The sequence below is a fragment of the Myotis yumanensis genome, unplaced genomic scaffold (genome assembly GCF_028538775.1).
Source record: "Myotis yumanensis isolate MYYU_CA2020_CCGP unplaced genomic scaffold, mMyoYum1.0.hap1 SCAF_2, whole genome shotgun sequence".
In the NCBI taxonomy this organism is placed as follows: domain Eukaryota; kingdom Metazoa; phylum Chordata; class Mammalia; order Chiroptera; family Vespertilionidae; genus Myotis; species Myotis yumanensis.
This window is the reverse complement of record NW_027223753.1, coordinates 213339323-213355476: the sequence shown is the minus strand read 5'-3', so window position 1 is coordinate 213355476 and position 16154 is coordinate 213339323. Positions and strand designations below refer to the sequence as shown.

General features: G+C 41.5%; 1 protein-coding gene across 6 annotated transcripts in view; it reads left to right on the top strand.

Annotated features, from left to right (window-relative positions):
* Positions 1 to 16154, top strand: part of TTC3 (tetratricopeptide repeat domain 3) — a 104115-nt gene that overhangs the window by 52923 nt on the left and 35038 nt on the right. For 5 of the 6 annotated variants that reach the window (XM_070407207.1, XM_070407209.1, XM_070407210.1 and 2 more), the window contains 12 exons: positions 446 to 530; positions 779 to 913; positions 1563 to 1643; positions 2750 to 2862; positions 3265 to 3385; positions 5722 to 5844; positions 7170 to 7271; positions 7845 to 7937; positions 9294 to 9361; positions 10372 to 10508; positions 11926 to 12252; positions 13321 to 13572. In XM_070407207.1, coding sequence (XP_070263308.1) covers positions 446 to 530; positions 779 to 913; positions 1563 to 1643; positions 2750 to 2862; positions 3265 to 3385; positions 5722 to 5844; positions 7170 to 7271; positions 7845 to 7937; positions 9294 to 9361; positions 10372 to 10508; positions 11926 to 12252; positions 13321 to 13572 — 1637 coding nt within the window. Of the gene's footprint in view, positions 1 to 445; positions 531 to 778; positions 914 to 1562; positions 1644 to 2749; positions 2863 to 3264; positions 3386 to 5721; positions 5845 to 7169; positions 7272 to 7844; positions 7938 to 9293; positions 9362 to 10371; positions 10509 to 11925; positions 12253 to 13320; positions 13573 to 16154 lie in introns of those variants that run through there. The other variant, XM_070407211.1, reaches the window with a different exon arrangement.

Below are 16154 nucleotides of genomic sequence, written 5' to 3'. Positions count from 1 at the left end.
AGTCTTTCTTCCCCTCAGCACGGGGTCCAGGCTTTCTGAAAGGTTATATCTCTTACTAGATTTTCCCATGAGAGGAGCATCTGTGCAACATTTATTGGGCACATTTCTTGTTTCAGGACTATGTTGTCATAGATAACTGTAGATTTGTAATAACTGGGTAATCAGCACACAAATTCCCCTTAATTTGTTTCAAAAGCTGTTTTTTCTATATCATCTTCATAATTAATTTGGCCTCCCTCCACTTGTAATTTTACAGGGATTTTTATTGAGATTCATTAGATTTAGAGGTTAATCTGAGGAGAAATGGCATCATAGTAATATTTCAGTTCAGGAGCTTGTGACTTATTTGCTCAGTGTTTAAAATGACCTTCAGTAAAAGTATTTTTTCTATATATAGCGGACTGTTTTATTTTAAATAATTCAACACAACACTCTTTTCTTTTAGTTATGGTTCACAAGGGAGTTTTCCAGCAGATTTGAAAAGCCTCTTGGAGAAACAGTTCTCTAAATCTTCCAGAGCTGCACACCAGGTACAGGAAAAGGCTTTTCCCGGGGAAAAAGCGAACTCTGGGAACAAACCACTTTTCACAAGCGCTATGTCTAACCATGTACCTCTCTAAGATTTGTTTTTTATACTTTTATTTATGGACATGTTACTTAATATGTGATTGCTAAGAAGCCAAACTATTGTTAATTTAGAAACTAACTTTTCAGTTATGTTAGCTGTAGAATTGTTGCTTCCCAAAGGAAACAGTTTGTTTCTTGTTCTGTTTTGCAGGACTTTGCTAATATAATGAAAATGTTGAGGAGCTTGATCCAGGACGGTTACACAGCTCTGCTGGAGCAGCGGTGCCGCAGCGCGGCCCAGTCCTTCTCGGAGCTGCTCAACGGCCTAGACCCGCAGAAAGTAAAGGTAGGATTGCCGGCTCCTAACTCGTCGGCAGTGCTGATGGCTCCAGACGCAGGTGTAGGAGGATCCGGGCTCTCACTTCACTGTTACCAGTGCACCTTCTGCCTAGCGAGACGGCCTGAATCTCCTCGGGCCGGGCCGTGAGGAGCAGGGCACGCACTGGCCCAGCCTTCATGCCTGCGCTCACCGTGCGACACCCTCCTTGCTCTCCAGTTGGTGTCCTTAGAACTCCTGGCCTTCTCTCTTGATAAACTACGACAGCAAGGTTTTGGACCAGTTTTAGTCACATCTTTTCATTCAGAAAGAAAGTAATAGCTAGGCAAATACTTTATGCAAGGTTGTAAGGCAGCGAATAAATGTCTTCATCTGTCACTGGTCCCCACGAACATTCAAAAGAGAGTAACTTCTGTTATTCTAATCTATTATGAACCACGCCTTCAAGGGACTCTGAGACAGTGAGTCTGTGTTTTAAATACTTGATAGCAATGTATTTTTGCAAAATATATTTTCTAATTCAGTTTGGCCTTTATCTCAATCATAGTGATTAGTGAGATTTTATTATACTTTTTTTCTGTTGTGGCTAGCAGGTTGGTATGATGCAGATTGGGCAGAATTATCTTCAGATTTTTAACTCAGATGTTTTTATTGACAGCAATTGAACCTGGCCATGATTAACTATGTGTTAGTGGTCTACGGACTTGCTATTTCTCTCCTTGGAATAGGACAGCCTGAGGTAAGATTTGTAACAGAAATAATAAACAACTTAAATATGTCATTGATTTTTGAAGATATGTAAACACAGTTGTTTTCCCATCGCAATTCTTTTATTCTTGGCAGAGCAGTAATAAGTATGTTATGTTTGCTTTTTTGGATTGAAGAGATAGTTTATTACATTTGCGATTTACTTTGAAGTAGTGAGACTGATCACAGAAATAAAACCATGTGATAGAACTTGAACCTTTAAAAAAATTTCATCATTCAGAGTAGCCCCAGCCAAAAGGAAGCGATATACTTACTCCACTACAGCCCTTGCTTAACACGTTAAGCACCAGGCGGGTTTTGTCTTCCTTTCCGTTTAGCCCGTGATACCCAATTTCACTGATACGCTGGCAGTCGGAGACTGACGAGGTCCAATCGTCACTGGTGACTGACATGGCGCTTAACGTGTTAAGACATGTTTGCAATGCCTCCTTTGGAACTGGCCTCAAAGCTTCTAACGAACTCCATTTTGTGGTGACATTTCTTTTTCACCCACAATGGGGTTAGCAGTGTTGCCTGGAGCTAAGTGTTTTTGGATTTTTTTCAAAACAAAATTCATGTAAAGCAGAGGTTTCCACAGTTGAGAATATTCAAAAGAACACACTTCTGTCTGTGAAGCTGTTACTAAAGGGCTGGTTTTAAGGTTGAGCATTTGTCTGCCTGATGCCACAAAGCACGTAGCAACATCATTGGCATGCCTGTGCCCCCAAGGGGACAGCACTCAGCCAGGATATGTGCACGGTGTCATTGTCTACATCAGTCTTTGTACCGTGAAGTCACATGTGTGGTGTCTGCCAGCACCACGGGCCTCTGTGTGGGTGTAAACGCTCATCTGGTTGGTGATTTGATGTGTTCAGTGCCAGCTTTTCATTCTGGAGCTGAATCACTTTGGGTGTGAGTATCGTACATATGGTCACAATTTATAAATTGCTAAGAAAATGAAATCTGGAAGGTGTAATTTTGCCAAAAAAGTTTTGGACAGATAGTTGTTTTTAATGTTACAAAAAGAATCAGCCTTCAGATAAAAATCACTTCCAGCATTTCTTTTTTGTGTGATTATTGTTCTTACTGTCTTTGAAGGAATTATCTGAAGCTGAAAACCAGTTTAAGAGGATGATTGAACACTACCCCAATGAGGGCCTCGATTGCTTGGCCTACTGTGGAATTGGAAAAGTATACTTAAAAAAAAACAGGTTAGTAGATGTCCTAATAAAGTAAACATTTAAAAAAAAGAATTTCTATATTTATGGTACTATATCTATGCAGTGATTTATCAAATGTATTCTTTTTTATATATATTTTTTATTGATTTCAGAAATGAAGGGAGAGGGAGAGAGAGAGAAACATCAGTGATAAGTTAGAATCATCGATTGGCTGCCTCCTGCGTGCCCCCCACTGGGCATTAATTCGTATGTGTCCTGACTCGAAATCGAACTATGACCTCTTGGTTCATAGGTCGACACTCAACCACTGAGTCACGCTGGCTGGGCTCAAATGTACTCTTACTAGTTAGCTTGAAATCTCTGACTTCTGTTGTGGGAATGAAAATTCTTGTGACATCTTTTCATACCTTTTTTCTTCATTATTATGACTAGGTTTCTAGAAGCTCTTAATCACTTTGAGAAAGCAAGAACCCTGATTTGTCGACTCCCTGGAGTGCTCACTTGGCCCACAAGTAATGTGGTTATCGAAGAGACTCGGCCAGGGAAAATAAAGGTAACCATTTCTTTCTGCAGAGAGCTCTGACTAACTGTAAAAGCCCGCCTACACTGACTGGCTCAGGTGTGAGAAAAGGAGATAGCATTCTGGCCTCAGCTCCCCCACAGGTGTTTCCCCTTTAAGGACTAGTGAGAATTACTAACATTTACTAAATGTTTTCTATTGCCAGTCACACACCTGCCACATTTCATTACCTTCAATCCTTACAACAGTCCTACAGATGAGTACTATGATTTATCCCCATTTTATGGAGGGAGAAGATTAAGTTTAGAGAGGTTAGGTAATGAGCTCAAGGTTAAACAGCCAGGAAATGGTGGAGCTGGGCTTGAATCCAGGTGTTCTGACTTCAGTGTGCATTCTTAAGCAGAAAGGTATGCTGTCCTTCGTAAAGGTGTAGCATTGCTGTTTCATCATAGTTACTGTCGTTATTGAGGGGTACTCGGAAGACTCAAAGTATAAATTTAATCTCAAATCCAGAAGCAGAGGATGCTTTGCTAGTTTTTGAGAGACTAAATTATGTGTAAATTGACTAGGATAGGCCTTTAGTTGTGGGGAACCTGGGCATGTACTAAGAACTGGCTTTTGACCAAAGCTTTTAAAAGCATAGGGGTCAACTCTCACAACTCAATGATAAAAAGACAACTAAACTAATTTAAAAGTACCCCAAGGATGTGAATAGACATATCTGTCAAGAAGTTATACAAATAGCCAGTAAGCACGTGAATGGTGTTCAACAACATTACCTACCAGAGAAATGCACATTAAAACCATACTGAGATAAGACACCCATTGGGATGGTTATCTTCAGAAGGCAGCCAAGAATAAGTGTTGATAAGGATATGGAGAAGTCAGAACCTCCTGCGTTGTTGTGGACGTTTAGAATGGTGCCATTGCTTTGAGAAAATAGTCTGGCACTTCCTCAATTCCATTCCTGGATATATACAGAGATAACACATGTTCTCACAAAAACTTGTACATGAATGTTCATAGCAACATTATTCACAGGAGGCAAAAAGTGTCCATCAACTGATGAATGGTTATATAAAATATAGTCTATTTATACAATTGAATATTATTCAGCCCATAGAATGAAGTACTCACATGCTACAACATGAACGAATCTTGAAAACATTATGCTAAGTGAAAGAAGCCAAACACAAAGGCCACAGATTGTAGGATTCCATTTATATGAAACTAGAGGCCCCGTGCATAACATTCATGCACTGGAGGGGTCCCTCAGCCTGGCCTGCACCCTCTCGCAGTCCGGGACCCCTCAGGGTATTTCTGACTGCCGGCTTAGGTCTGCTCTGGGGGAGCAGGGGTCCTTAGCGCTGCCGCAGAAGCAGGAGAGGCTCCCACCACTGCTGCTGCCCTCGCCAGCCGTGAGCCCAGCTTCTGGCTGAGCAGCGCTCTCCCTGTGGGAGCGCACTGACCACCAGGGGGCAGCTCCTGCATTGAGTGTCTGCCCCCTGGTGGTCAGTGCACGTCATAGTGACCAGTCGTTCTATCATTTGGTCAATTTGCATATTAGGGTTTTATTATATAGGATCTCCAGAACAGGCAAATCTACATGGAGACAGGAAGTAGATTAGTGGTTGGGAGGAGGTAGGGATTGGGGGAAATGGGGAGGGGTTGCTAATGGTTATGGGGTTTCTTGTTGGGTGATGAAAATGTTGTAAATTTAGACTGTGGTGATAGTCATACAACTGTGTGAATGTACTAAAAACTCACTTTAAATATGTGAATTGTATGGTATGTGAATATCTTACCCGAAGCTGCTATTTAAAAAATTGTAAAACAAAGGATCATTGGGTTTTCCTCTTTAAACTAGATTGGGATGGAGGCATGGTAACTATTGATAACAAAGTTTCAGGAGCAGTGGGGTCATTCTCAGGGCAAGAACTAGCGCAGGTGGCAGGGGCTCCGGGAGGAGGTGAGTGAGGTGCTAGGATCCCAGGTGAAGCACCCTTAGGATCAGGAGAATAGTGGAGTCCTAAGGGAGTTTCACCTTAGGACTCCTGGATGCTTAAAGGAGATTTCTATGAGTTATATATTATACAATGAGGTTTGATGGTTATAACAGGATAAGATTTTGATTCTGACTTTGAAATTCTGAAAAAACTTTTTAGTTCTTGCCCCTCTCCCCCACCATTCCATCATTTTCTCTGGACACGTCTCTGTATCAGCCTCCATTAAAAAGTGGTATGTAGTTTGTTCTTGGCTAAACATTTAGTCATTTCTAGGATGAAAATATTTTGACAGCAAGAAGTTATTGAAATCACAAGCATTTTGATTGACAAACGAGTGTTGTAACAGTATCTTTTTTGTTTTAGATGCTCTTAGAGAAATTTATTGAAGAATGCAGGTTCCCTCCAGTGCCAGATGCTGTTTGTTGTTATCAGAAGTGCCATGGATATTCCAAAATCCAGATATACATCACAGATCCAGACTTTAAGGTAAGTAATGACTGTGCATTAGGACATTAACTTGCACAGTTGTGCCTTACAATGAATTTAGAACCAATCCTTTCATTGGAGGCACCCAAGTTCTCTGGGGTGCCAGCAGTTTTATATCTTGTTGCCCACCCCTCCCTCTGGACTTCTTTAGGTCTTCATCATCTCACATGGGAATCCAGAGCCACTGAAATTAACACTGAGGACCAGCTGGCTAATTCCATTTCCCCTTTCTAGCCACTGTGCTATCAACTGCCTATTCCTAGGAACACAGGAAACAAAACAAGATTATTACCTCTGATTTGTTGCAACTCTGTCTCTTGTAAAAGTGGACTCCAAGAACTAAAGGCCATTGTTGATCGCTGAATTGGCTCTCAGAAACCTAAATTTGAGATCAAGTCTGGCACATAATTGAGTGAATAAGTTACTGGGCCTTAGTTGATTCAAGAAGATAATAAGCTGCCCATTGTGGCACTGTCCCTGGTTAGAGCTGAGATGGAATATTGTTTATAAAATATTTTATACATTGTAAAGAATAATGCAACTGTAAGCTATGAAAGTGAATATGTCAGTCAAGCTCTGTACCTCTGGCACGAGGCATTCTAGGTACAGAGTAGTATGCTCCCCCATGAGGAAATGTGGTATCTAGTTGTGTCTACCAGATGAATGCAAACAGCTCTCTCTTTATCTTAATACTAGAGTCCCGGTGCAAAAAATTCATGCATGGGGAGGGGTGTCCCTCAGCCCGGCCGGCACCCTCTCCAGTTGGGACCCCTCAGGGGATGTCCGACTGCTGGTTTAGGCCTGATCCCACAGGGACCGCTGGCTCCTAACCGCTTGCCTGCCTGCCTACCTGCCTGATCGCCCCCCTTACCGCTCCCCTACCGGCCTGATCGCCCACAAGTGCCCTCCTCTGCCAGCCTGATTGCCCACAACTGCCCTCCCCTGCCAGCCTGATTGTCCCCAACTGCCTTCCCCTGCCGGCCTGATGGTCCCCAACTGCCCTCCCCTGCTGGCCTAATCGCCCACAACTGCCTTCCCCTGCCGTGACCTGCCTCCTCTGCTGGGACCAGCCTTCGCGCCATGCAGAGCCATGGGACCCCCAGGTCTCACTGTGCAAAGCATCCGCCGGGCCCCGCCTCCACTGTGCGTGCGGCCATCTTGTGATGACGTGAGGGCGTGATACCACCTAGGCTATTATTAGTATAGATGCATTGTGAGTGAGTTAGAGAGAGAGAGAGAGAGAGAGAGAGAGAGAGAGAGAGAGTGTGTGTGTGATAGAGACAGCACCTTTAAAATGTGAATTAAACATTGTTGTAACCCCCCAGGGTTTTATACGAATCAGCTGTTGCCAGTACTGCAAAATAGAATTTCACATGAACTGTTGGAAGAAGTTAAAAACAACAACCTTTAATGATAAAATTGACAAGGTAAGGCTAATAAGATTCTCTGGGTGTTTTGTTTTTTTAATATGTTTTTAATGATTTCAAAGAGAGGGAGAGAGAGAGAAACATCAGTGATGAGAGAGAATCATTGATTGGCTGTCTCCTTCACACTCCACACTGGTGATGGAGCCCACCATCCAGGCATGTGCCCTGACTGGGAATCAAACCATAACTTCCTGGTTCATACGTCGACACTGAACCACTGATCCACGCCGGCTGGGTACTATGGCTGTGTTTTTGTGTCTGAATTGAGGTTTCCTGGTACATATTCTTGTGACAGAGGATAAAGATCAAGGGCCAGTCCATTCAGCGTTTCTTAAGCTTTTGTTGGGACATGCTTGGTGTATGTCCTGTCAGCTCTCCTTGTACTGACGAAAGCAAGTCATTCCTTTTGCAGGGAGGCTCCGCAGGTCCCATGGCAACAAGCAGGGACTTCCAGTGCCGCCCTGAAGGAGGTTTCTGATGACATTTTAACCATTCCTGATGGTTATAGTAGTATACATGTTTAGATTTATTTTGATATGCAGCACTCTTCTTTTTTTTTTTTTAATCAAATAGGATTTTCTACAAGGAATTTGTCTTACCCCTGACTGTGAAGGTATCATCTCTAAGATTATCATCTTCAGCAGTGGTGGTCAAGTTAAATGTGAAGTAAGTATCTAATGAAGGGGAAATCTTATTAAATTGACAATGAGAGTGCTTATACCTTTTAAAGCATGATTTAAATTTATGAAAGTGGTATGAATTGGATTTTGTCTTTTCTAGGAAACAGTTTCTTAATTTCAGATAATATACAAACAGGATGTGAGAATGCTTCTTTGCAATAAAGGATTCTCACATTCTTTTATTTCATAGCAGGAAAAGGAGGCTTTTACAGTTTAGTTTTACTGCTGTCACTCTTTTCATAACCTTGTTTTCTTTATTCCCGGTAAACTTCTGGGTGTTTGGGGGTGAGGGTACTTAGGGAGGGGAGGAGTGTCTTAAGGGATTGATTACCTTTACCTGGTCTATATGGAGGTGGCAGGAGTGGGTTGTTATAATGATACTAGTGGCCCAGTGCATTCATGCACCTTGAAAGCAGCTGTGGGCTGCAAGGCTGCAGTGGGCGCAGAGGCGGGTCTTGACCCATCCTCCACACCCCCACCCAGCCCCTCCTTCCACGGCTGTCTGCCGGCAGCCCCACTCCTGCCGCCGCCACTCGCACACACTGATGGCGCCGGCCCTGCTCACACCCACTGACAGTGCGGAGCGATTGGGGCTGGTGCTGGCAGTGGGTGAGAGTGGGACCAAGCTGTCAGTAGGTGTGAGCGGTGGCTGCTGCCCCGATCGCCCCTCAGGAGTAGGGGAGGTGGAGAAGCCCTTAGGGGCAATCAGGGCCGGCAGCCACTGCTCACACCCGCTGATGGCACCAAGTTTTCGGGGTCAGCGCTGGGTGCCAGCAGCAAGTGCGAGCAGCAGCTCTGGCACTGGTAGCGGGTGTAAGCGGGGCCAGCGCCAGCAGCAGGTACCAGCGCCCGGCGGGATCGTGGCACATGGTAGCAAAGAATTTTCAGTAACCACTAGAGGCTCGCCCCAATGACAGCGCCTTGGTCTTGTGCCCCTGCTCACCTGCTCCACCATCCCGCCACAGTCGATGCCTGCCATGTTCCGCACATGCCCCCTGGTGGTCAATGCACGTCATAGCAACCAGTTGTTCGGTTGTTCTGCTGTTCAGTCTATTTGCATATTAGGGTTTTGTATATATAGATTTGTAGTTTATTTGATCTCCGCTTACTTTTAATTTGAAAAACATTTCTTGCTAAAGTGTGTGTACTCTCTTGTTTCTCTTTTCAATACATTATTTTACTAAAGTTTTCTGGGCTTTTGTCTGGGTCAGAGCATCATCACTGTTCTCTGCCAAACTGACCATTGACTGTGTGTGCTTCTGAAATGCTTGTTTCTTGTGGTTTTGTGCTTTATGTCCTGGGAGTTTAAGACAAATTTCTGGTATCTTTGTTTTATTTAAAGTTTGAACACAAAGTCGTAAAAGAAAAGAAGGTTCCTTCAAAACCTATTCTGAAACAGAAATGTTCTAGGTAAGATTTTTAACAATCCATCACTAGCTTCATGATGTCTTTTACAATATAATTTCTAAATTATGCTGTTTTTGAATTGGCTATGCACACATGTCCAATTAAGTGGTTTTAAAATGCCTTTTATGGATATTTAAAATTTAAAGAGAACTAGCCTGGAATGGTTAAATACTGAAACTTGAATCATAGATGTATTTTAGTGGTTGAATTTACAAGTAAAATTATGACATTTGATGTTGTGAAATGACGTTTCATTAATAGATTTGGCAGTTAGATAAAAATTGTATACTTAGCTCGCAGGTGTTTAAACTTTAATTCCAAAAGCATAGTTTCTTGTTATCTCTCTTCAGCAAACATTTTGAACCATTGACTTATTTCTCACACTGAAATACTCAATGTACTGTCAAAATTATTTCCTTCCTTGTGTTTTCTTGTTCAGATCAAATAATTTCAATGTTTTTTGCTTTTCTTTTTGGTCCTGCCTCTTGTTTTCCATTCTAATAAATGATTTTTTTCATCATTGGTGACCAAGAAAAAGCAAAAGAAAAGAGGAACATACTTATTTGTTGAAGAGAATTCATTGTAACCATATTAACCAAATTCCGTAGTTGTGGGCCATTATTGGGATGTGAAAATAATAGTTTACTGTGGGGTCTTTTTTTTTAAAATAAGTGTGTACATGTATTATCTTGCAGAGTAATTTTTATTATTCCTATTCACCTTAAGCAGTAACTTATGAACATGGAAATAATATCTGTACCATCTGTATGTGCCATCTTTAGTTAAGTCACTCGGTCCCCTGAAGCCCTGGTTTTCATGAAACAAGTACAGTTAGTTTGACTGCATTAACCACGTGTCAGCAACTTTTGATCTTGAACAGAAGATGCAGGCTAAGCTCTGACTAGAAAGGAACACTCCTAACTTACTGCTTAGAGAATGCTTTCTATAGTAGCCAAAGGAAAATAGTTGGATTTATAACAGGTGAATTATCACTAATTGTAAATGTTTATCAGCCTAGAGAAGCTAAGACTGAAAGAAGACAAAAAATTGAAGAGAAAGATCCAAAAACAGGAAGCAAAAAAATTAGCACAAGAAAGAATGGAAGAGGACTTAAGGGAAAGTAATCCACCCAAAACGGAAGAGCAGAAAGGTATGCTGGAGTCCAAGGCATAATAACACTAATGTATTCTCGCCTAGACTATAAATGTGAATACTCATCCTACTGGGACTTAGGTTAATTGTTACTGAATTGAAATTTAGGTTTCCGTTAATATTTTAATACTGTCACGGGAGCAAATGGTACACAGAGCACTGATTTTGGAAGCAGTACACAGGGATTCAAAACACTACCTGCCACCAGCCTGGGGCAGACTGTGAGTTTACTCATTACTGAACTGAAAGTGGAAATAATGTTTGACGATGGTCTGTAGACTCCACTATGTGGATTTAGGTCCCAAAACTGTGAACTATGAAGTCACTACTAATTATCTGAAATAATGCTGAGTTCAAATGAAGCTATTCATAAAAGGTACCATAGAGATTGCCTAGTACAGCCTTTTTGTTTTATGTTCATCTTGTCATCATTCCATGATCAATGTGGGAACATATCTGGTAATTTCACTGTTTCTGTGGACATGTTGGTCTGTATGTATACTTCCAGATGACTGGAAGTAAGTTATTCTCGTTTTCTACGATGGCCATCTATAAAATAAAATATTTCCTCTTGCTGTCTTTATTTTTTTCATCTCGTATTCCATTAATGTTTCACAAATCAACCAAAATGATCTTTCTTACTGAAAAAGTTTTTAGTGAATGTTGGTATTTTAACTTTGCGTGCTTCAAGAGGCTAAATGGCCATCCTGTAGGAAGATGAGTGGACAGGACGATGAACTTCTGAGATATTTTCTGACTAGTAGTCAATGAGTCCACAGGTCTGCAATTTAGGATCCAACAATAAGATGAATAATAACTGCCAAATATTAATTGAATCTGTAACTGAATAAATGATCCCTTTAACTCCAAAAAACCCCTTAGTATTCTTAATGACTAAACATATTTACTGGGTATAAACATGTTATATTGGATATAAAATTTACAATTTTAGGTAGTTGATGAAGCTGGGTTAGAATGGTTGAGGGAAGTAACTTTATTTTAAAGGGATAGAATTTCAAATGTTACATGAGTGGTACAGAGTGAAGGAGATAAGGTACTTTTTCTGTGTTTTGTTGAACGTGAACTTCTATATTTTTTTAAAGGTATTGTTAAATACAGGGTGGAGCAAAAACGTACCCTTGTGACTGAGCAAAACACAGAATTTATTCTTGTATTATTATTTATTAATTATTGTATTATTTCCTATATGAACAACTGTAAACGTACTTTTGCCCCACCCTGTATTTAGATTCCTAATTTAAAATTTCTTGAGTTGTTTATTTAAAACAACATGAAGAATCCATCTGCGCCATGTTTATATTGCTCTGTAATGTTACAGCATTTCTCTCGAAGTTTCTATCTTTGCAGGCTGGTCCTATTTCTCACTGTAACTGACCGCTGTGGTTTATCCTTAGAAACTGTGGCCAGTGCTGAGAGCTGTCAGTTCCTGGACGACAGGATCTTGCAGTGCATCAAGCAGTATGCCGACAAGATCAAGTCCGGGGTGCTGAACGCGTCCACGCTCCTCAAAGAGCTGCTCTCCTGGAAGGTTTTGAGCACAGAAGACTACACAACCTGTTTTTCCAGCAGAAATTTTCTAAGTGAAGCGGTGGACTATGTCATTCGTCACTTGATTCAAGAAAAGAATAGAGTCAAAACAAGGATATTCCTGCATGTTTTGAGTGAACTTAAAGAAGTGGAGCCAAAATTAGCTACTTGGATCCAGAAACTTAATAGCTTCGGTATGTCCTTCACTTTGAGAGATGCAGTTTAGTAGAAAGGACACGTGGGCCTCGGAGTCTTTTTTTGTTTTCCTGTCATTATTTATGATTCTTTTTTAAGTAGGACTACAAATGGGTATGATTAAAAATACTGTTTTTCCAACTCACAATTTATAGCTTATTTTACAGAAAGGTTATAATATACACTTTCAAAAGGTGTAAACACAAAAAAGTTCAGTCAGTTAGAAAATCCAGTCCCATATTATGCTAAATATTTGTAAACGTGTAAAATGTAAGAACTGTAAATACCGGGCCCAGCCATGGGCATATAGCACCCCCTGCCCACCCCCTGTCGTGCCCTCGGGTTCCTGTGGTTCAGAAGTCTGATTCCTTAATGGAAAAGTTAGAAGGAAGAGTGGATGAAATAATTGCTTAGGATCACCTAAGGCAAATCTATGCTCAGGACTAACCATCTCTAAGGATGAGGAGAAAAGTACCTGTGTTGTTGTAAACCACGGGATTATAAAACTGTTCCTCTCCTGGTTTTCCTGGTTTGGCTGAGGAAGGCCCAACCAGGCTCTTTGCCCAAGACCCTCAAGCAGGCACTGGGGAAGGCCGCTGCAGGCAGAGTTGTTTAACCATTTCCTGTTTTAAAGGATGTTTGGGAATATTACTTTTTGTGCATATTACTGATGTTTTGTTACTATGGAATATGTGTAGTAAAGCATTATAAAATCTTGCTAGTTTGTACTGATTGGAATGAAAGTCATTATGAATTAGTGAGAAGGTTATTGCTGTATTTGTAAAGGAATTTAATTCCTTTTTCTAAGTTTAATAAAAATAACTAATAATAGAAGCCTTTGGCCCACTTTATTCAACTAATAAATATGAATTATTGCAATTAGCATGTCCATGTTAAGTGGTGTTTATGAAATGTGTAATAGCTTAAACAAGTTTATTCTCAAGTATTTACATGTTTTCACTGCAATTGTAAGCAAATTGTAATGGAACCATTTTCAAGATGTGAAGGTGAATGTGGTTTTGCATTAAGTGGTTTTCCATCTGATTTGGGTTTTGTTTTTATCACAGGCTTAGATGCCACAGAATCTTTTTTTTCTCGTTATGGAGCATCTCTCAAGGAGCTTGATTTTAGCATCATGACTTTTCTCTGGAATGAGAAGTATGGTCATAAACTAAACTCTATAGAAGGAAAGCAACTTGACTATTTCTGCGAGTCGGCATCATTGAAGGAAGCCCGGTGTCTGATTTGGCTGCTGGAAGAACACAGAGACAAATTCCCAGCCTTGCACAATGCGTTAGATGATTTCTTCGATATCATGGGTATGTGGGTCGAGTTTCAGTTTATATTATACCTAATCTTAGGGGGGAAATGTGTATTTGTGGAGGGTAGTAATTAAAAATAGTACTTTTTTTCATGTTAAAACCTTTTTATTCTATGGAACTCAGTGTTGTGGACATATTCAGATCACTGTTCTCATCTTAGATATTTTGACAGTGTAGTGGCAGAGATTGTGTGTTGACAGAATTTATTACGAAATGGGTTTGATCTGGAGCAGTCAGGAAAATGGCTGCAGGAGGTGATGTTTGCAGAACCTAAAGCAGACAGATGGCACCTCTGCTGTGGGAGGAGTGGGAACTGCGAGTCAGGCATAGTGGGCTCTGGCTCACTTCTCCCCTCATTCCTTAAAAAGCTTGTTTTTACACTGCTTTGTGGCCCATGCTAGGTGTTAACAAGGAATTCAGAATGCTTAATGCTATTCCCTGCCCTTAGGACCTTTTGCTCTACAAAGGGGAATAAGATGAATATACGTATAATGTGGGGGTAAGCCCAGTGAGAGAAGAGGGGATAAGTGGGTTCAGACGGTCGGAGTGAGCGAGCACATGCGTTCTCCCGGGAAGAGGAAAGCCTGGTGTGGGGGTGGGGTCCGAGCTGGAGGTGGAATTGGACAGAGTGACCTCCAGGCCTAGAGAGGATGGAGGGCAATCAGGGACCTGTGTGGGTAGGGCTCAGAGTGCAATTTGGCTGAATATGATAACTGGTGGTTAATTCTTTAGCTTCTCTTGATTCATAGCTTCTTCATCATTAAAATAAGAGAATTTGGAGCCAGTGATCTGTGTGGTCCCATTTTGCTTAAATTAAAACATTTTACATTCTAAATTAATTTGAATTTCTTATTTTTGCTACTACATGTATGTCTTAGGGTAATGCCTCTCCCCTTCCCCATCATCAGAAGTTGACTTCATTGTTAGGCATTAGACTTGGAAATTTCGTGGTGTTTGTTTTAAAATGTACATTAAAAGTCTGGCCCTATACAAAAATGTCACATGTTACAAAGTTCAAATGCATATAAGGAACCAAAGGCTTGCTTTTGCTGTGGTTCTTGTGAAGAGCACACCCACGTAGAGATGGCTTTATCTCTCCAGGACTCTCTTCATGACTGGAGTGACAGGCCATGGGACAGTCTGAATGTATTCCATCAGTTTGCTGCTGCTGCCAAGAAAATGCTGTCCCGGGACTGAGCTTGCACAACCCAATGCATGTTTGGGTCACACCACAGGACAACTGAAAAGGACACAGTTCCCACTGTGTGCATTTTTCCGATTCTGGTGTTCTGTACCTAAAATGCACAGACCACCGGGCTGTAACCCTTCCTCTGCTCTCAGCCAGAGAGTCAGAAGCCAGCAGCAAATGACTGGCCAACAGATTTTCAAGTCCCGTAGCTCTGCCTCTCACCGTTACCCTGACATTTTCAGTTTCGTCTCCTTTCATTAGAAGTACTTATATTTCTTTAAAGTTTAAAAAGTCCACGGATCTTGTAGATAAAGATATTCACTAATGTCACCAATGCTGTGGTAGTTGGGAGCCCCATCCTGCCTCCTGAAGTCTGGGTGCATTTTCCCTGTTGGAATTTCTGTGTAGAAAGCAAAGAGGTCCCTTGAGAGCAATGTGTCTGAACTCGTTTACGTCCCACTTACTGAATTTATCTCGTCAGTAACATGGTTGTATATCGGTTTTTAAGCAGGAAGCCTGGAACTGGTCTCGATTCTTCCTTCTCCCTATTACTCCATCCCTCGTTTGTCAGCAGTTCAAATGAGCTTCATCTTGGATCTCTCCTTCCCTGTCCATCCCACTTCCTAGCCAGGATCACAGTGGTCTTGCCATGCACTAGTCAATAGCCTCCAAACTGGTCTCCATCCCTAGACCCTCCCCCTCCAGATCTTCCTCCTACGTTGCCTCTAGGGCAGTGGTTCTCAACCTTTCTAATGCTGCGACCCTTTAATATAGTTCCTTATGTTATGGTGACCCCCAACCATAAAATTATTTTCGTTGCTACTTCATAACTGTAATTTTGCTACTGTTATGAATCGTAATGTAAATATCTGATATGCAGGATGTATTTTCTTTTTTTTTTTAAATATATTTTATTGATTTTTTACAGAGAGGAAGGGAGAGAGATAGAGAGTCAGAAACATCGATGAGAGAGAAACATCGATCAGCCGCCTCCTGCACACCTCCCACTGGGGATGTGCCCGCAACCCAGGTACATGCCCTTGACCGGAATCGAACCTGGGACCCTTCAGTCTGCAGGCCGACGCTCTATCCACTGAGCCAAACCGGTTTTGGCTGCAGGATGTATTTTCATTGTTACAAATTGAACATAATTAAAGCATAGTGATTAATCACAAGAACAATATGTAGCCGAAACCGATTTGGTTCAGTGGATAGAGCATCGGCCTGCGGACTGAAGGGTCCCAGGTTCGATTCCGGTCAAGGGCATGTACCTTGGTTGCGGGCACATCCCCAGTGAGAGATGTGCAGGAGGCAGCTGATCGATGTTTCTAACTCTCTATCTCTCTCCCTTACTCTCTGTAAGAAATCAATAAAATATATTTTTAAAAAA